Genomic DNA, 20,164 nt, shown 5'->3' with positions numbered 1-20,164 from the left:
AGGAACGCTCTGTAATTGTAAAGAGAAAGGGTTCAACTCTCAAAAAAAAAAAAAAAAAAAATCCGCTTTAACTCTAAAAAATAATAATAATAAAAAAAAGAAGCAGCAAAGCGAGGTTTGTCCCCCTGACTGCTGAAGTCCTGCGCTCTTTTTTTATTCCTTTTTTTTTTTTTTAAGAGTGACTATTTTTTTTTTCCTTTCTTTCCTTCTTTTTTTTAAGAAGAAAAAAATATATATATTATTTTTTCTTTTTTTTTGTTTGTTTGTTTTTTGTTTTTTTTTTTTTTTTGGAGGGTGGCCGCTCTCGGTGAATTTTTTTTTTGTTGTTGTTGTTGGGTTGGTTTTTTTGTTGGTTTTTTTTTCCTTTCTTTCTCTTTTTTTTTTTCTCTTTTTTTTTCTCTTTTTTTTTTCTCTTATTTTTTCTTTTCTCTGTTATATTTTTTTTCCCCTGTTTTTTTGGCTGTTTTGCGTTTGCCCCGCGCCCTCAGACGCGTTCCATGGCGGCTCCGCGCGGCTCCGCTGCTCCCGCTGCTCTCGGCGCGCTCTGGGCAGGCAGCGCTGGGCGCTCGCCGCTCTCCGCCCGCCCTCCCTCCCTTCCCTCCCTCTCCTCTCTCCTCTCTCGGTTTCTCCTGGAACTCCGCTCCTTCCCTTTAACACCACAGGCAAATTCCTCAAAATCCCGGCGGTGCGGCGGCTTTTTTTTTTTTTTTTTTTTTTTTTTTTTTTTTTTTTTTTTTTTTTTTGCTGCTGCTCCCTTCTTTTTTTTTTTTTTTTCTTTCCTTTCCTTTTTTTTTCCCTTTCCTTTCCCCCCCCCTTTCTTTTTTCCCCTTTCCTTTTTCCCCCCCTTCCTTTTTCCCCCCCTTCCTTTTTTTTCCTTTCCTTTTTTTCCCCTTTCCTTTTTTCCCCTTTCCTTTTTTCCCCTTTCCTTTTTTCCCCCTTCTTTTTTCCCCCTTCTTTTTCCCCCTTTCCTTTTTTCCCCTTTCCTTTCTTCCTTCCTATTTCCCCCCTTCCTTTTCCCCCCCTTCCTTTTTCCCCTTTCCTTTTTTCCCCTTTATTTCCCCCTTCCTTTTCCCCCCTTCCTTTTCCCCCCCTTCTTTATTTCCCTTCTTTTCCCCCTTCTTTATTTCCCCTTCCTTTTTTCCCTTTTTTCTCCCCTTCCTATTTTCCCCTCATTTTTTTCTCCCTTTTTTTCCCTTCTCCTTTCCCCCCTCCTTTATTTCCCCTTCCTTTTATTTTCCCCCTTCTTTTTCCCCTTTATTTCCCTTCCTTTTTTTTCCTTTTTTTCCTATTTTCCCCTCATTTTTTCTCCCCTTTTTTCCCCTCTCCTTTTCCCCCCTCCTTTATTTCCCCTTCCCCTCCTTCCCCCCCCCGCTCTTTTTCCTCCTTTTCCCCCTCATTTCCCCCCCTCCTTTTCTTTTATTCTCCTTTTCCCACCCCCTCCTTTTTCCCTTTTTCCCCCTCTTTTCCCCCAATTCCCCTCCCCTCCCTCCTCATCCTCACAGCGCCCAAATGACCCCAAAATTCCGCTTTTTTTCATGAGGGGGGGGGGCGGCGAATTTCCGTCCAAAAAACCCCAAAATCCGCGATCCCGGGGGGAGGGGGCACCCGCAGACCCCAAACCCCCAAAATAATCCAAAAAACCCCAAAAAACCCCAAAAAACCCCAAAAAAGCCCCAAAAAAGCCCCAAACCCGCAGCGCCCCCCTCTCCTGGCGGGCAGCGGGGAGGTGACCCCGGGCTCACCTGTGCAGGTAAATCCCGACCGGGGCCCCCCGCGCCCCAAACCCCAAACCCGGGGCATTTCGGGTCGGTTTTGGGGTTGGTTTTGTCGTTTTTGTCATTTTTGTTGTTTTTGTCATTGCTGGGGGGTCCCACCTGCACAGGGGAGGGGGCCCTGAGGGGGGGTTCCCCCTTTTTTTTCCTGATTTTCCCAGATTTCCCAAATTTCCCCCTGATTTTTTTGGCCTTTTTTTTCCCCTTTATTCCTTCTTTTTCCCCTTTATTCCTTCTTTTCCCCCTTTTCTCCCCATTTTCCCCATGGCTTTTTTTGCTTTCCCCCCCTCCCTCCTTTTCCTACCTTTTTTTTCCCTTTTTCCTCTCCTTTTCCCCATTCTGTTCTCTTCTATTTTTCCTCCTCTTTTCCTCCTCTTTTCCATTTATTTCTTTCTTCCCCTTCTCCCCTTTTACCCCTTTTTTCCCCCCTTTTCCCCTTTTCCCCCTTTCCTTCCCCATTTTCCCCCTTTCCTTCCTCATTTTCCCCCTTTCCTTCCTATTTTCCCCCTTTTCCCCAATTTTCGCCTTTTCTCCCTCAGTTCTCCCCCTTTCCCCCCCTGCTTTTTCCCATTTTCCCCCGATTTTTCCCGTTTTTCCCCATTTTTCTCGCCGTTTTCCCGCTGCTGCGGCTCGGAATCCACCACACCAAAGCCCCCCCGAAAAGCCCCAAAATGAGCGAAAATCCCGGGAATTTTGCCCCGCTCTGGACCGGCCGCTCCTCGCTGTCCTGGGGCGCGAATAAATCCACGAAACCGCCAGGGCTTTTTTGGGTTTTTTTTCCCCATTTTATTCCATTTATTTCCATTTATTTCCATTTTCGCCCCCCAGTTTCCCCCACCTCCCTCACGCCCCGTTTACCCCAATCCTCCGGATGCGATTCCCAGGGGATAAATTCAATTTTTTTTTGCTGTAAAAAATCCCCTTTTGAGGCAAAGTCCGGCTGCCCTTTGTGCGCGCTGCAAAAACAAAAACTCCACCGAGCCCACCCCGACCCTTTTCCCCCTTTTCCAGCCCAAAATCCGCTTTTTTTTTTGGTTTTTTTTGTTCCCATTTTCCCCCTTTCCCAGCCCATTTCTGAGCCCTCGGGCCTCGTGTTTTTGGTGCCGCCTCCTGCAATGTTTCGCGTGGGTGAAACTCCTCAAAAACACCAAAATCACCCCAAAATCCGAGGGGTTTTGTTCATTTTGGGGTTTTTTCCAGGCTTGGGGGGGAGGAGAGCTTTTCCCAAAAGATTTTTTTTTGCTGTCGAGACGCCAAAAATGCCCCAAATCCCCCCAAAATTCCCCCACCCCAACCCCTCCCAAACCCCAAATTATTTCCACAATTATTTAAAGTCCGATTTCCACAAAATCTCGAGGTTTTCCTGCCCTGCAAAAATTCACATTTTCCGGTTCATTTCCAGCCTTGGGGGTGGCCCCAGCCTCAGGACGGGTCCAAATTTTTGAATTATTTTTTAAAATTTTAATTATTATTATTTTTTTAATTTTTCCACACACCTCCCCCTTGGTGAAGCACAACCCCCAGCCCACCTTGAGCCGATTTTCGCTTTTTTTGCCCCATTTTTCCCCCCGAGGAGGCGGCGCGGGGCGCGGGGGGGTTCGCACGAGCAGACAATGAACTCATTTCCACCCAGCCTCCGAAAATTCACATTTTTAACGCCAAATTCCCGTTTTTCCGCCACGAAACCGCCCCGAGCGCTCCCGATCTGCGCAGAACCCCCCCCGCTCCGGCTCCTTTTCCCCAAATTCCGCCGATTTTCCCCCAAAACGAAGGGAGGGGAGAGCAGCCGGGGACAAGGGAGGCTCCGCAGTTCCCAGGGACGGAATTTCCCCATCCTGACCAATATTCGCTGTTTTTGCACCCCCAGCGCCGATCCAGGGCGGAAAATAAATCGGAATTTTCACCCCAGGGTGGGGGAAAGAATTTTTTGGGTTTTTTTTCCCCCCTGGATTTCCCCTCAAGAAAACCCCATTTGATTTAGGGAGAAACTCTGGGATTTCGGTGAACAGAACCCCCCTCGTCCCCTCCAGAATTTCTGGGGCACAACAAAACCTCAATTCCCGCCGCGTTTTTGAGGGGAATATTCCGATTTTTTGGGGGAGCCGCTCGCTCTTTGTCTGGGTGATTTTTTGGGGCCATTCCTCGGGTTTTGAGGATTTTCTCCGGTCCCCCCCCCAACCTCCTCCTCCTCCTCCCTTTTGCCCTGACCTTCACTGGAAAATGTCATTTTCTGCTTCCCCACCCCGAGCGCGGCGGGAGACGTGAGGGGCGTCAATAACGAGCAGCGAAAGGTGGGGAGGGGGAAAGGAGCGAAAAATCAGCGCTGCAGCCTCGCTCTAAACAAAAAAAAAAGAGATTTTTTTAATTTTTACAGGGTTTTTTAGATTTATTTTGAGGTTTTTTTCCGGGGGAGGGGAGATTTTTACTGCCGGGTGCAACGCCAAGGGGAAAAGAGGGGGGGGGAACCGTGATAAAAGCGGATTTTAAAATGAAATTATGCAAAAATGATAATAATAAATTTTAAAAAAACCAGTTAAATTAAAAAATAAAATTTAAAATAATTTAAAAATATTAAAAAACCACAAAGGATGCATCCCGGGGTTAGAGAGGGCGATTTTGGGGTTTCTGCGGGGGTCGCTCCGCGGGTGCGGAATTGGGGCGGGGGGTCCGGGGTGTGGGGGGGTGGGGCCGTGCGCGAACCCTGGGCCGACAGCGCCACCTCGCGGCCGCGCCCGCGCAGCGCCGGGGGGGCCGGGGCGGCCCCGGCGCAGATTTGGGGTCAAAAATCCCAATTTCGGTACTTTCCCCCCCCCGCTCGCCTCGCGCCTGCCTTTCCCTCATTTTTACCCTTTTCTCCCTTTTTTTATCTCCCCTGTTTCCTTTTTTCCCCGTTTCTCCTTTCTCCCCCGTTTCCCCTTTTCCCCCTTCCATTCCTCCTTTTCCTTCATTTCCCTTTTTCCCCCCCATTTGCCCTTTTTCCCTTTTTCTCCCTTTTCCCCCTCCATTCTCCTTTTCCCCTTATTTCCCCCCTTTCCCCCTATTTCTCCCTTTGCCCTCTTTCCCCCCAAATCCTCCTTTTCCCTCATTTTTCCCCTCAATCCCCCCTTTCCTCCCCTCTTCTTTTTCCCCTTTTCCCCTCCAATTCTCCCCTTCCTCCCCTATTAATTTTCCCCCTCATTTTTCCTCCCTATCCCCCCCTTTCTCCTCTATTATTTTCCCCCCAATCCTCCTTTTCTCCCCTATTATTTTCCCCCTTTTCTCTACTTTTTCCCCAATCCCCCTTTTCTCCTCTATTCTTTCCCCTTTTCCCCCCAATCCCCCCTTTCTCCCCTATTTTTCCCCCCTCCTTTTTCCTCTTTTTCCCCCCCTTTTCCCCCTTTATTCCCCCATTATTTGTTCCCCTCCTTTTTCCCCTTTTTCCCCTCAAATCCCCATTTTCCCCAACCCTTTTTGCCCCTTTATTCCCCTGTTCTTTTCCCCCTTTCCCCCCTCTTTTTCCCCCTCAAATCCCCCATTTCCCCCTTTATTCCCCTGTTCTTTTTCCCCCTTTTTTCCCTCAAATCCCCATTTCCCCCAACCCTTTTCCCCCTTTATTTTCCTATTATCTTTCCCCCTTTTTTCCCCCTTTTTCCCCTCAAATCCCCATTTCCCCCTTTATTCCCCTATTTTTTTCCCCTTTTTCCCCTCAAATCCCCATTTCCCCCTTTATTCCCCTATTATCTTTCCCCCTTTTTTCTCCCTTTTCCCCCTCAAATCCCCATTTCCCCCAGCCCTTTTCCCCCTTTATTTTCCTATTATCTTTCCCCCTTTTCCCCCCTTTATTCCCCTATTATCTTTCCCCCTTTTTCCCCCCTTTTTCCCCTCAAATCCCCATTTCCCCCAACCCTTTTTCCCCCCTTTTTTTCTTTCCCCCCTCCTCCCCAATCCTCCTCCCTTCCCACCCCATTTTTCCCTTCCACTCCGGCTCGGATTTTTCCCTTTTCTTTCCCCCCTTTTTTTGCCCCCTCCCCTGCGGGCCCCCAGGGGGGTCTGTTGTTTGTAGCTTGTAGACAAAACATTCCAAAAATCGGGTTTCAAAGGGCAGAGCGCGCACCTTATTTACCCCATAAAGCAATTAAGGCCAGACGTCTAGCCACGGCCGGCCCGGTTTTGTTCGCCCCTATTCAGCCCCGCATAGCAGGGAGACAAACAGAGCTGTAAAAATCGCATTTTTTTGGGGGCTGCGGAAATGCACCTCTGGCCAGCTGCAGCCTCCCGGGCCCTTTTTTTGTGTCCTTCACAAAAGGGGGGAAAAAATAAATATATATATATATATAAAACACGCACGCCAAAAAAAAAAAAAAACCAAAACAAAAAAAAACCCCAAAAATAAAATTACAACTCCGGCGAGCCCCAAAACCACCGCCAAAAAAAATTTGTATTTAGGATATTTGGTGTAAAAACAAAAATAAAATTACTGCACGGCCCAAACCACGCCAAAAAACGCGTTGTATTTTTAATGTTTTGGGGGTTTTTTTGGTGGATTTTCACCCTTATTTTTACCCTTATTTTTACCTTTATTTTCACCCTTATTTTCACCCTTATTTTACCCTTATTTTCACCTTTATTTTCACCCTTATTTTACCCTTATTTTCACCTTTATTTTTACCCTTATTTTTACCCTTATTTTACCCTTATTTTCACCTTTATTTTCACCCTTATTTTTACCCTTATTTTCACCCTTATTTTCACCTTTATTTTTACCCTTATTTTTACCCTTATTTCTACCTTTATTTTTACCCTTATTTTCACCCTTATTTTCACCCTTATTTTTACCCTTATTTTTTACCTTTATTTTTACCCTTATTTTCACCCTTATTTTCATCTTTATTTTCACCCTTATTTTCACCTTTATTTTCACCCTTATTTTCACCCTTTTTTTACCCTTATTTTCACCCTTTTCTCCCCGTTCTCTCTGCTCCAAAATTCAAAATCTCACCTCGGGCTTGGGGGAAGTTTTGGGGGTTTTGTGCCTGCCCCTGCCGGGTTTCGGGGGGTGGGCAAAGCGCAATTCCCGGCGGTTTTTGGGGGGAATTTGGCGGCGTTTGGGGTCCGGGGGAGGCTGCGGCGCTCGCACAAAGGCGGGATCAGAATGCGGCTGCACACACGCGCCATATGGCACGGAAAAAACCCCAAATCGCCGCTTTTTGACGCATTCGCGGCCGCCAGAACCCGGCCCCGCCGGGTGGCGATTTGGAACCATAATTATGATTTATTCCCTCCCACTCCGGCCGCGGTTTGGGTTGGTTTATGGGGGTTTTTTGGGGTTGGTTTACGGGGGTTTTTTGGGGTTGGTTTGTGGGGTTTTTGGGGTTGGTTTATGGAGTTCTGGGGTTGCTTTATGGGGTTGGTTTTTGGGCTGGTTTCTGGGGTTTTTGGGGTTGGTTTATGGGGTTGGTTTCTGGGGTTTTTGGGGTTGGTTTGTGGGGATTTTGGGGCTGGTTTCTGGGGTTAGTTTCTAGGGTTTTTGGGGTTGGTTTCTGGGGTTTTTGGTGTTGGTTTGTGGGATTTTTTGAGTTGGTTTATAGGGTTTCTGGAGTTGGTTTATAGGGATTTTGGGGTTGGATTATAGGGATTTTGGCGTTGGTTTATGGGGTTGGTTTCTGTGGATTTTGGGGTTGGTTTCTGTGGATTTTGGGGTTGGTTTCTGGGGATTTTAGCGTTGGTTTCTGGGGTTTTTGGGGTTGGTTTCTGTGATTTTTGGGAGCAGCAATGGAGGGGCCGCGGCCGGAGGGGCCGGGGGGGCTTTGAGGAGCGGCGGGGGCGCGCAGGGGGCGGCGGGGGCGCGCAGGGGGCGGAGGGCACCGCGGGCCTTGCACATGACCGAACGCGCGGCCCCACAAAGGGAGCGAGAGCCCCACAAAGGGAGCGCGCAGCGAGCGCAGACAAAGGGAACGAAAAGAACCCGCGGGGAGGGGACGGGGACGGGGGGACAAGGACAGGGAAGGACGGGGGGAAATGGGGGACAGGGGAAATGGGACAGAGGGACAGGGGGACAGAGGGACAGGGGGACAGAGGGACAGGGGGACAGGGACAGGGAAGGACGGGGGAAAATGGGGGACAGGGGGACAGGGGGACAGAGGGACAAGGACAGGAAAGGACGGGGGAAAATGGGGGACAGAGGGACAGAGGGACAGGGGGACAGGAAAGGACAGGGGGACAGGGGGACAGGGGGACAGGGGGACAGGGGAAATGGGGGACAGGGGAAATGGGGAAATGGGGACAGGGGAAATGGTGGGGACGGGGGAAATGGGGGGGACGGGGGACAAGGGGAGAAGGATGGGGAAAATGTGGGAAATGGGGACAGGAAGGGACAGGGACAGGGGAAATGGGGACAGGAGTAGGGAGGGGGACAAGAGGACAGAGGAGTTGGGGACAGGGGAAATGGGGACAGGGATGGGGAAAATGGGGGCGGGAGGACGCAGAGAAAATGGGGACAGGGATGGAGACAAGGACAGAGAGGGGGACAGGAGAAATGGGGACAGGGAGGGACAAGGAAAGGGGAAATGGGGACAGAGGAACAGAGGAACTGGGGACAGGGATGGGGATGGGGGACAGCGAGGGGGGACAGAACTGGGCATGGGGACAGAGGAAATGGGGACGGGGCTGGGGACAGAAAATGGGGACAGGGATGGGCAGGGGGACAGGGAAAGGGATGGGGACAGAGCCGGGAAATGGGGACAGAGCCGGGACTGGGATCCAGGATTGGGATCCAGGATTGGGATCCAGGATTGGGATCCAGGGCTGGGATCCAGGATTGGGATCCAGGAAAGTGCCCGCAGCTCGCGGCCCTTCCAGCGGCCCCGAAGCCGCTCCTGCCCCGCGGCCTCGGGCTCTTCATTCATCAATTAATTCATTAATTAACGACGCTAAAACGGGCGGGGAGGGCGGCGGTTTTTATTCTTTATTCCGGGCGGAGAACGGAAAAGAATCATCGTGACAATAATCGCAATCGCTTCGTCAAAAATCGCCTTTCGGTAGAAACATTCCCCCGCTCCCCCTTTTTTTTTTTTCCCTCCTGTTTTATTTTATTTATTTTTTCGGCCATAAATCTCCCGCTCGGCTAAAAAAAAAAAGAAAAAAAAAAACAAAAAAAAAAAAAGGAAAAAAAAAAAATCTTTTCCACCCTGAGCGTTTCACGGCGCGGTCCTCTTAAGGTTTTTAAGGTTTTTGTGGGTTTTTTTGGGGTTTTTTTCCCTCTCTTCTGGCACGAAACCGGGATCGTAAAAAGGATTTTTGTGCCTCTCTGCCCGCGCTCCCGTTCGGTGACAAAACCCCGGGAAAAGCGACACAAAACCGGGGGAGGAACGGAGGGGAAAAAACCCCAAACCCTCAGGAGCAGGGAAATGCTACGGAGCGATATTGAAATATCACAGAGCGATATTTAAATATTATAGAGCGATATTGAAATATTATAGAGCGATATTTAAATATTCCAGAGCGATATTGAAATATCACCGAGCGATATTTAAATATCACAGAGCGATATTGAAATATCACAGAACGATATTGAAATATCACAGAGCGATATTTCAGCGGATCAGCGGCAATAATCTCTTCCAGATTTTTTAATTTTTTATTTTTTAATTTTTTTTTTTTTTGGGAACAAGGCGGGGGAGACATGGGGGGAAAAACGGGATGGGGGCCACGAACGGTCTGGTCCTAATTAGGGCGACCCCAGCGCTGATTTAATTAAAGAAAGGCACCTCGGGCCCGGGCTTTTCTCATTAATTTTTTCCCATTAAAAGGAGCCCTCGCTGCTCCTTTTTCCTTTTTTTCCTCCCTTTTCCCGCAGCCTGGAAGCGCCGCCAGGGGAGGAGGGGCCGGGGATGGACCCGGATTTTCCCCTCCCGGGGCTTTTTTGCCCTTTCTCAGCTTCCCCCCATTTTTTAAAATATTTTTTTAATAATTTCCCCCCTCCCGCAGCAAAAAAATATAAAAGGAAGGAAGGGGGGGGGGGGAGGGTCTCGGATCTGCTTTTTTTTTTTTGGCCTTTTCCGCCCCAAAAATCGGCGATTTCTCGATGTCTTTGCCCTCGCCTCGGATATTTAATTTGATTTTTTAATTATTTCCCCCCTCCCCTCCTCATTTCCAGCCTCTGCCGAGCTCCTCCATTCATCCCCGGATTTTTTTTGCTTTTTTTTTTTGCTTTTTTTTCCCCTTTTTTTTTTTTCCCCTTTTTTTTTCTTTTTTTTTTTTTTTTTTTTCCCGAGCACATCCTTCGATCGCCCGCGGCCATAAATTAGCGCAATTAATTATCGCAATCTCCAAATTGATGGCGCACACATCCCTTACCTCAGCGCTTTTCGCCGCCGCCTTTGGGGGCACGGGAAATGCAGAGAGGGGGGGGAAAAAAAAGGAAAAAAAAAAAAGGAAAAAATTAAAATAAAAAACCCAAAACCTCAGGGGAACGCTCGGGCCGAGCCCCGGGGCTGCTTTTAAAGAAAAAGACACCTCCAAGGCCGATTTTTTTTTTTGCCGTTTTGTTGTTTTCGGGTGGGTTTTTTTTTTTGTTTTTTTAAGGTATATTTACAGAGCTGCTCTACAATAGGCAACAGAACAAATATTACGAGGATAAAATACACAAAAATCGGTACAGCAGAAACGTTCAACACCGTGACAGAACATCAGCATCGGGAGCCACCATTCCCTCCAGTCCTTTTTTTTTTGTATTTTTTTTCCTCCTTTTTCCTCGTTTTTTTTTTTAAACCCTTTTTCTTTCTTTCTTTTTTTTGTTTTTTTGTACAAAATATTCACGCGGGATTAAAAAAAAAAAAAAAAAAGAATAATTCAAAATACCGGGTGAAGATTTAATTTAGGACATAAAATATAATAATAATAATAAAAACCAGCAAAATAAAAATTCAAGTACTTCTCGTGCCGCGTTTGCTGAGGGCAGAGCAAGGCGGGAGAAAGGAAGAGAAAACCAAACCCCCCCGGGCACCTTTTATTATTATTAATTTTCTTTTTTTTTTTGTCTGATTTTAGTCGCATTTTAGAAAAGCCTCGAGTCCCCAAACCTCTATCGCTAAACATCCATCCGCACATTCAGAGTCAGAAACATTTCACCCCTTATTTTTTTTTATTATTATTATTTCCCCTTTTTTCCCCCTTTTTTTTTTGTTTTTCCCTGCATTTTTTTTCCCGCTGTTTCTTTTTCCCTCTCCATCCACCCTCGTTTCTCTCCGCCAAACTTTTTTTCTTTTTTTTTTTTTTTAATTTATTATTTTTATAATTTGTTAATTATTATTATTATTATTGCTGTTCCTTATCGCTTTTCTCTTTATTCATTTTCTTCATTTTCATTCGCCTGTTCTGAAACCAGATTTTGACCTGGCGTTCCGTGAGGTTCAGCACCCGCGCCACTTCGTACCTCCGGTCCCGCGTGAGGTACATATTGAATAAAAACTCTTTTTCCAGTTCCAGGGTCTGATATTTTGTGTAAGGGCATCGTTTCTTCCTCGTGGAGCGCGCGTGAATCCAATTTGCCACGGGGTTGTCTGAGAAAGAAGATTTTTTTATATATATATTTTTTTTTAAATTATTTTTTGGTATATTTTGTATTTTTTTTTTTAATATTTTAGGGGGAAAACCAATGTACAAAATTTATTTTCTTTTTCTCTTATTAATTTCTCCCTCCCCCTTCCGCGCCCTACAGCCAGGACCTGTTTAATTAGCAGCTCTTACCTAAATATTTTAAGTGACCTTCGCAAGGGTTTAATCTGTTTATTTTGGAGGGGGTCACTTCCTTTTTCTCTTTTCGCTGCCGTTATCACTTTTTGTTTTCTTTTTTATTCAAAAAAAAATTCAGCAAAAAATAAAAAAATATCTATAACAGTAATAATAATAATAATAATAATAAATATAAAAGCGGCGCGCCGGGTTTAAAAATAATAATAATAATAACAATAATAATAATAATAATAACGATGCACATGGCTGCTGCTGCTGCTGCTGCTGCTGCTGGCGGTAATCGAGGAACAAGTCATAAAAAGTCAAAATTCCCACCATTTCATAGGCCCATAAACTCTTTTTACAACCTCAGCTCGCCCAGACTTTCCCCAGAAGCTCTCCCGGGCCGCCAGAGCCGCCTTGGCTTTTTTAATATCTCCGGGATGACGCGCAAAAATCGCATTTTTTGGGGTTATTTTGGGGTGCTTTTGGCGTGGTTTAATTCGGGTTTTGGAGGCGTTTTCACGCCGCGGGCGCGGGGCCGCAGCTTTTCCCGGCGGGGCCGTTTTTGGGGTGATTTTGGGGTGGTTTTAGGGTGATTTTGGGGTGATTTTGGGGCGTTTCGGGCAGCCCCGGGTTCCCAGCGCGGTGGCACCGGCCCGGCGGGCGCGGGAGAGGCGCGGGCCGTGCGCCGGGGGTGCCATCCCAAAACCGCCCCAAAATTACCCCAAAATCCCCCAAAATCACCCCAAAATCCCCCCAAATCCCCCCACAGCCTCCCCCGCTCCCCTCGGCCGGGTTTTGGGGCGATTCCCGGCGATTTTCGCTCTCCCAGCAGCGGCCGTTACCTGCTCGCTGCCCTTGGGGAAATTCGGCTTTTTGCTGATTCCTGCTCTGAATTTTTGGGGTTTTTTTGGGGGGTTTTGGTTTTTTTTTAAGTTCTCCCCTCCCTCCTCAGCAGCTCCTGCGCTCGCCGCCTCCCGCCCCCTCCGCCGGCCCTAAAATCCCGATTTTTCTCCTCATTCCTGCCTTGCCCCTGGCCAGGCTTCACCTTTCCCTTCATTCCCACGTGCAGGAATTTTCCTGTTTTTTTGGGGGGGGATAATGCAGGAATAACCGCGCCGCCGGAGCTTTTATTGATTTCTCCAGGAGATAAAGGGGCGCCTCTGCCTTCACCCCGAGATGTTCCCTTCCCCTCCCTAAAATAAATAATTAAAAAAAAATAAAAAATAAAAAAAAAACCAACCCCAAAATCCACCCCCGCATCCGCACCGCCCGCTCCCAGGCATCCCCGAACTCTTCCTCGTTCCTGGAAAGCGGGAAAGGGAATTTTAAAGGGAATTTTGGATTTTTGGGGAGCCAAAGGCGCTGCTTCACCCCCGTCTCGCACACGCATGCTCTTCCCCTCGAATTTATTATTATTATTATTATTATTATTATTATTATTATTATTATTAGTTTAATTTAAAGTGGGAGGCGGGGGGGGGGGGGGGGGAATCAAAGCAGCCCCGTCAGCGGAATAATAATAATTAAAAAAAAAACCAAAAAAAAACTGAAAAAATATAGAAGAATGAAAGGGGGATTAAAAAAAATTTTAAAAAATAAAAACACCCCAAAGAGCCCGAAACAAAGTGGAGCCGGCGAAACCCCCAGACCCTTCCTGCGGCTCTGGAGTTTTAGGGTCGCGCTCTGTCCCTCTCCTCTCTCTCTCTCTCTCTCTAAGGTAATTTCATTTTATTGAGTGGGGTCCTGGAAGCCGTAATGCCTTCCGCGGTCGTAAACAAGAATGACTTGGACTTACTGGGGTCTAATTCGTGCTTTTCTTCTTTGTGTTTGCCGGCAGCGATGGCCTCGGACTCGGGGGAGGACGGGACGTTCTGCGCCGCTCGCTCCCGCAGCTCCCCGGGAGCCGCGTACACGAAATCCGCGTAGGCGGCGCGGCCGTCGGCGGGGCCGCACTCCGCCCTGCGCGGGGGCCCGAACGCGTCCGCCTTGAGCCCGTAGGGCCGGGCCCCGAAGGCCGGGAAGGAAACGGCCCCGGCCAGCGGCTCCAGCCAGGTCCGCACGTACCTGGGCTCGGCCGCCTGCGGCCCGTAGGGCCCCGCGGGGTGCGGGTGCGGGTGCGGGTATCCCACCGAGGGCTGCGAGGGCACGGGCGCCCACGAGGTGGTGAACACGGCGGGTTTGGGGGCGAAACTGCACGAGGGGAAGTCGGCGCAGTCCGGCACCAGCGCTGCGGGGCGAGCGGCGCCGGGGCCGCCGAAGCGCGGGGCCAGCAGCTCCTCGTTGTCGGGGCCGATCAGCGAGTCCACGTAGTAGTTGCTGATGGGGCCCGAAGCCGACATGGTTCGCTCGCCCCCTCTTTTACATTCATCGGATTATTGTATGAAGTGTATGTGTACTTTTTATCTGCTCATAGAACAATCAGGGCAGGTAATTATTTTTTCAGCCGTTCCCACCGCGCCATTGGCTGCCGGCCTCACGTGATTGTATTTACCCAAAAATATCGCCCGGATCAATCCGCAGGGCTTTTTTTTTTTTTTTTTCCCATTTTTTATCCCTTTTTTTTTTTCTTCCTTTCCCTTTCCTCCTATCCTCTTCTCTTCTTTTTTTTTTTTTTCTTTTTTTTTTTTTCCTTTCCTCTTTTTTTTTTTTTTAATTTTTTTTTTAATCGAATAACGCCACCCGGCTTTTCCTTAAAAAAAAAAAAAAAAAAAAAAGCGGCTGGAAACGGGGGCGGAGATGAGGAGGAGGAGGAGGAGGAGGAGAGGAGGAGGAGGAGGAGGAGGAGGAGGAAGCCGGGCTCGGCGGCCGGGGACGCTGGGAGGGGGGAGATTCCGCCCGAGGCCGCGAGCGGAGGCAGGGAAGGTGCAAGGTAACTGCGGAAGGTGCCCCAGGAACTCTTTCCCCTCGCAATTCCTCCCTGCGCCCGCTCCCCGCGCGGCCCCGGCGCGATCCCAGCGAATTCCGGGGCGGCGGGGCCGGGACCCCCGCCCGCGGCCGCGGAGGGGAGCGGAGAGGGGGGGACGGAGCCGAAAAAGCGGCTCAAAAAAGCGGCTCAAAAAAGCGGCTCGAAAAAGCGGCTCGAAAAAGCGGCTCGAAAAAGCGGCTCGAAAAAGAGGCTCAAAAAAGCGGCTCGAAAAAGAGGCTCGAAAAAGCGGCTTTTGTCATCTTTGGCAGCGCTGTCTCCTCGCCAGGGCTGCTCCAGGGATCCGCTCCGAGCCAGGAGCTTCTCCAGCAGCCAGAAAATCAAATTATGGATCGTTCCGGCCGCCTTTCAAAAAGAAAATAAAAAAGAGGAAGGGGTGTATAATAATAATAATAATAATTATAATAATAATAATAATAATAAATCCCTTCCTCCATCCCTAAAATAAAATAAAAATAAAAATAATCCAGGAAGGGAAAGCCGAGCTCTCGCAAGGCAGCGGCCGCGGCGCTGGGCGAGGAGGAGCCGGGGATGTTTTTTATGTCCTTCAATAAAATTTTTACGAGGATCATTTGATTGTTCATAAATGTGTCGTTCATTAAATAAAAGCGCAGGACGGAGTTTGCGGCTCGGGGAGCTCGGGGGGGAAGCGGAGGCAGCAGCAACGCGTGCTGGGCACATGAGATTTCTATTTTTATTTTTGCCTTTTTAAAATTATTTTTTATTTTTTCTTTTTTTTTTTTTGGGTCGCGCCTGGAAACTTTCGGGTTTTGGTGTTTTGTTTTATTTTTTTATATTTTTTTATTTTTTTGTACCAGAGCGAGCGGAAGAGCTCAAAACTGCCCGGCTGCGTTTTGAGGGAATAACCTTGCTTTTGTAAGGACAGACAGACAGACAGACAGACAGGTAGGTGAGGAGCTCCCGCCCAGCGCAGTCGCCACCGAAAAAGGGACTCGGGCGATTTCTTTGGAAGCCAAAAAAAATAAAATAAAAAATAAAATCCCTTTTTAAAAAAAAAAAAAATTCTATCTCGGCATTTTATTTAAAAAAAAAAAGCAACAAAGCAACAGAGCCCTTCTGATTAAAATAAAAGGATTTTCTGGATTCCCTCGGGTTTCCTGAAGCTGGGAGGGAAATGGGGAAATTTGGGGAGGAGAGGGGGAAATGAGGAGCGGGGGGGGTGTCCCCAGTGCCGCCGCGGCTCTGCCGGAGCCCCGCGCACCCAAAACCCCGCGGTTTTCACCCATTTTCCCCCGTTCGGGCGGCGGGAGGGACGCGAGGGGGCTGAGGAAAATCGAGGGGAGAAAAAAGCCCAAAATGAGCCCAAAATGAGCCCAAAATGAGGAAATTCCCCCCCGAACTCTTCCAAAATCCTCCCCAGCGCAAACCCCGCACCTCGCCCCGCGGAAAACCCCAAAAAAATAAAATAAAATAAAATAAAATAAAATAAAATAAAATAAAATAAAATAAAATAAAGGAGCGGATGTCCCGGAGCTGCTGGGAAAAGGGGATTTTCGGCTAAAACCACGGATTTCTGCGGGCAAACTCCGGATTTCCCCCCAAAAAACCTCCTCGCCTCTCTGCCCTTCCTCCCTGGCTGCGTTTTGAGGCTCCTGCGAGCCCTAAAAAAAGGGAAAATATTCCAGAGGGTCCGGGATCCTCCTTGGCCTTTCCCAGCCCCGTTAATCCCCGGCCTCCTCTCGCCGGGGTTTCCATCCGCGACGAGGGGTGGAAAAAAAAAATCAAAATAAATCAAAATATCCCAATTTTCCCTCAATTTTCCTCCCTCGCCTCCGTTCTCCACGCGCGGGGGATAAAACCCGCCCGGGATTTCCCGATTTGAGGGGAAATTTTTGGGGGGGAATTTTTGGGAGGGAGGAATCCTCACAAAAGCGACTGCGGGTAAGGCAGAGAGGGGAGAGGAAGGAGAAGGAGGAAGAGGGGGAAGGAGGAAGAGGGGGAAGGAGGGAAGCGGAGCCGGAGCGGGGCCGGGACTCGGAGCCGGGGGGGAAAAACCGGGAATTCCGCCGGGAAATTTTTTGGGAATTCCGCCTGGAATTTTTGGGAATTTCGCCGGGAATTTTTGAGGGATTCCGCCGGGAATTTTGGGAATTCAGCAGGGAATTTCGGGCGATTCCGCCGGGAATTCTTGAGGAATTCCACCGGTAATTTTTTTGGGAATTCCGCTGGGAATTCTCGGGCGATTCCGTCGGGATTTTTTGAGGGATTCCGTCGGGAATTTCGGGGATTCCGCCGGGAAAGGCGGGCGGGGAGCGATCCCAGCCGGGCTCGGGGCGGATTTCGGAGCCCGGCAAGGTCACGGGATGGAGCCGGTGTCACACAAAGGGACTCGGAGCCGGGGGGGAAAAACCGGGAATTCCGACGGGAATTTTTGAGGAATTCCGCCGGGAATTTTGAGGGATTCCGCCGGGAATTCTTGAGGGATTCCGCCGGGAAATTTTGGGAATTCCGCCGGGAATTTTCGGGGATTCCGCCGGGAGAGGCGGCCGGGAGCGATCCCAGCCGGGCTCGGAGCCCCGCAAGGTCACGGGACGGAGCCGGTGTCGCACAAAAGGCGCCGATTCCCGGCGTTTCCACGTGGAAAAATCGGGGTTTGCCCGCCCTGGGGGTGCGGATTTTCCAGCCGAACCCCCCCGCACCCTCCGGGGTCCCCGCGGAGCGCGGGGGATGCGGAGGAGGCAGCGGCGCAAAGCGGGGCCGGGGGCGGTTTTGGGGCTGGAAACGGCGATTTCGGGGTTAAACCCGGCGGTTTTGGGGTTAAAAACGCGGTTTAAAGGCAGCGTTTTGCCCCCCGAATCCCGCACCAGGATGGGGAACCCCTGAAATTCACCGCGTGGGAACCCCCCAAGACAATTTCCGCCTCTCCCTATAAAATCCCCATAAAATCCCTATAAAGTCCCTATAAACTCTATATAAAATCCCTATTAAATCTATATAAAATCCCTATAAAATCTATATAAAATCCCTATTAAATCTGTATAAAATCCCTATTAAATCTGTATCAAGCCCCTATAAAATCTGTATAAAATCCCTATAAAATCTGTATAAAATCCCTATAAATTTTATTTTTTTTTTCTTCCAGAAATGAAGGGAAAGCATCGCCGTGGGAGGGGGCGAAGTTCTGGGGGCGGCCCCGGGAATTTTCCCCTTTCCCGGCCGGAATTCCGGCCCTGGGACCCCGCGGTTTTGGGGGAGATTCCTGGGAACTGAGGGGGAAATTGGCGAATCCCGGGATCCTCCCCTGCTCTGGAATCCGCGGGGGCAAAAAATAAAAATAAAAATAAAGGAGAAAACTCCGACAGCGCCGAGCGAGCTCAGCCCAGGGTTCGGAGATTTATTATTTCCTGGCGGAGATTAAAAAAAAAAAAAAAATTCGAATATAAAATAATAACAATAAATAACGGTGATAATAATAATAATAATAAAAATAATAAAATTAAATAGGTAGGAGAGCGGAGACGCGGGAATTTCAGGCTTTGTCTGAGCCCCGTCTTGGCCACTTCTGGCACCTTTTTGGAGCTCGGGTCCTGCCCCTGGTGCCTCAAAACTTCTCCCCCCTCGCTCCCAAACCTTTCCCCTCCCCTCGCAGAAATCCTGCCCAGATCGGGACAAAAATTCGACCCCCAGGAAAAAATAAATTAAAATTAAAAATAGATAAAAAATTAAAATTAAAAAAGGAAGCAAGAAGGGCAGGAGGGGAAGGAGAGGAAGATAAAAAGAATAAACGCACTCGCGGCCAGGCTGGCGCTGCTTTTGGGGGGGTTTTTTGCCTTTTTAGCTATTTTGGGGGTTTTTAAGTCTCCTTTTTTGCAGAGGGAGCCGCAGCCGCCCCGGATTTGGGGGAAATTTCCCCTTTTCCCAGGGGGGCCCCAAACCCCTCGGGATCCCCGGGCAGGGACAAAACCCCCAAAATCCCCAAATCCCCAAATTCCTCACAATTCCCAAATTCCCCAAATCCACAAAATTCCCAAATTCCCCAAATCCCCAAATTCCCAAATTCCCCAAATCCCCAAATCCCCAAAATCCCCAAATTCCCCAATCCCAAATTCCCAAATCCCCAAATCCCCAAATCCCCAAATCCCCAAATTCCCCAAAATCCCCGCGCGGAGCCGCGGCTCCATTCCCACAGTCAAGGTCGGATTTGCCCCGAATTCGGGATTTTCCCCCCAAATCGGCGCTCGGGGAGGGCGGATCCGCCCCGGGCAGCCCCGGGGCCGCTTTCCCAACCTTCACCCCGAATAAAATTCCCCTTCCCTGCCTCTCTTTGTCCCTTTCCCGTCCCTTCCTCTCCTCCTGCCCAAGTTCTCGCTCGCTCCCTTTTGTTCCTCCTCCTTTCCTTAAAAAAAAAAACCCAAAAAAAAGGGGAAAAATCCGCCCGCAATGCACCAGAGGCTGCGGAATATTTGAATATTTGATTATCCCGGGATTTTCTCTCGGAGTGAAGAAATGCGGGGCGGGGGAAAAGAAAACAAAAAAATTCAATTTCGGGGCCATCCGCGGATCTCGCGCTGCGTTTCCCCTCCCGGCAAACGGAACGGCCAAAAAATAAAAGGGAAAAAATAATTAAAAATAAAAAATCACATTTATTGCACGGCAAACCTTCCCCGGGACAGCGATTCCCGCGCTGGAAGCGTCGCGGAGGCGCCTCGGAGGTACCGAAATCGCGGATTTTTTTTATTATTTTTTTTTCCGGGAAAATTCCGCTGCGGGGTTTTTTGGGTTTTTTTTTTGGTTTGTTTTGGGTTTTTTTTGGTTTTTTACCTGCTCGGGCGCCTCCTCTGCCCCCCTCGCGTCCCCCCCGTGTCCGGATTCCTCCAGCGCTGGAGCTACCGCGGGCGCGCAATAAATTCCGAGCCGCAATTAAAGAATTAAAGCAGCTCCCGACCATTTCTTTAAGCGCGTCCTGCTCTGGTTTTTTAAACACATCCCCCCCCCAAAAACCCCAAATTTCCGCGGATATCCCCCAACACCCAGAGGCGGAAAACCCGCGTTTTTCTCCTCAGCTTCGCTGGGGTGATTTTAAAAATTAAATTAATTTTTTTCCTTTTTTTTGGGGGGGGGATTTTAAAAATTAAATTAATTTTTTATTTTCTTTTTTTTTTTTGGGGGGGGGGGGGTGCGGCGTGTCAAGAGAAGGGAAAACGGGGTGGGGGGGGAAGGAAAAAAATAAAAATAAAAATAAAGATAAAAATAAAAATAAAAATAAAAATAAAAATAAAATAAAATAAAAATAAAAAATAAAAATATAAAAATAAAAATATAAAAATAAAAATATAAAAATTAAAATTAAAATTAAAATTAAAATTTAAAAAAATAAAATAATAAAATGACAAACCCCACCAGCGCGATAAAAATAAAAATAAATCAATACAGGAAGGAGACGAGCGGGGAACAAGCCTGAACCCGGCGCGGCGAGGCCGACAGCGCCTGGAGAAACATTTTTTGGGCTCCTTGCGCCGCCGCGTTTATTCATTTATTAGCTGCGCCCCAGACAGGCTGCAATTAGCATAGATAAGCACGGCCGCGAGCTGGGGCTGCGCCCGCCCCATTGTCTGCGGCCCCGAGGTGTCGGGGCAGCCCCGCCGCCCTCGCAGGACGCGGAGCGGCCCCGGAACAGCCCCGGAACAGCCCCGGAACAGCCCCGGAACGGCCCCGGAGCGGCCCCGGAGCGGCCCCGGAGCGGCCCCGGAGCGGCCCCGGAACGGCCCCGGAGCGGCCCCGGAGCGGCCCC

The 20,164-nt window shown here is 48.9% G+C and overlaps 1 protein-coding gene across 1 annotated transcript; it reads right to left on the bottom strand.

The window, feature by feature from the left end:
• Positions 1-11,066: 11,066 nt before the first annotated feature.
• On the bottom strand, positions 11,067-13,828 carry HOXC9 (homeobox C9). The gene is made up of 2 exons (XM_071419190.1): positions 13,285-13,828; positions 11,067-11,311 (listed from the first exon to the last, which is right to left on the bottom strand). Exons 1-2 carry the CDS (start codon positions 13,826-13,828, stop codon positions 11,067-11,069), a joined length of 789 nt encoding a protein of 262 aa, XP_071275291.1.
• Between the last annotated feature and the right edge of the window lie 6,336 nt (positions 13,829-20,164).

This window comes from Agelaius tricolor, unplaced genomic scaffold (assembly GCF_023055355.1).
Source record: "Agelaius tricolor isolate 1412-34295 unplaced genomic scaffold, bAgeTri1.0.p SCAF_101, whole genome shotgun sequence".
NCBI lineage: Eukaryota > Metazoa > Chordata > Aves > Passeriformes > Icteridae > Agelaius > Agelaius tricolor.
The sequence above is the reverse complement of the archived record's forward strand: the minus strand, read 5'-3'. Positions and strand labels throughout refer to the sequence as shown.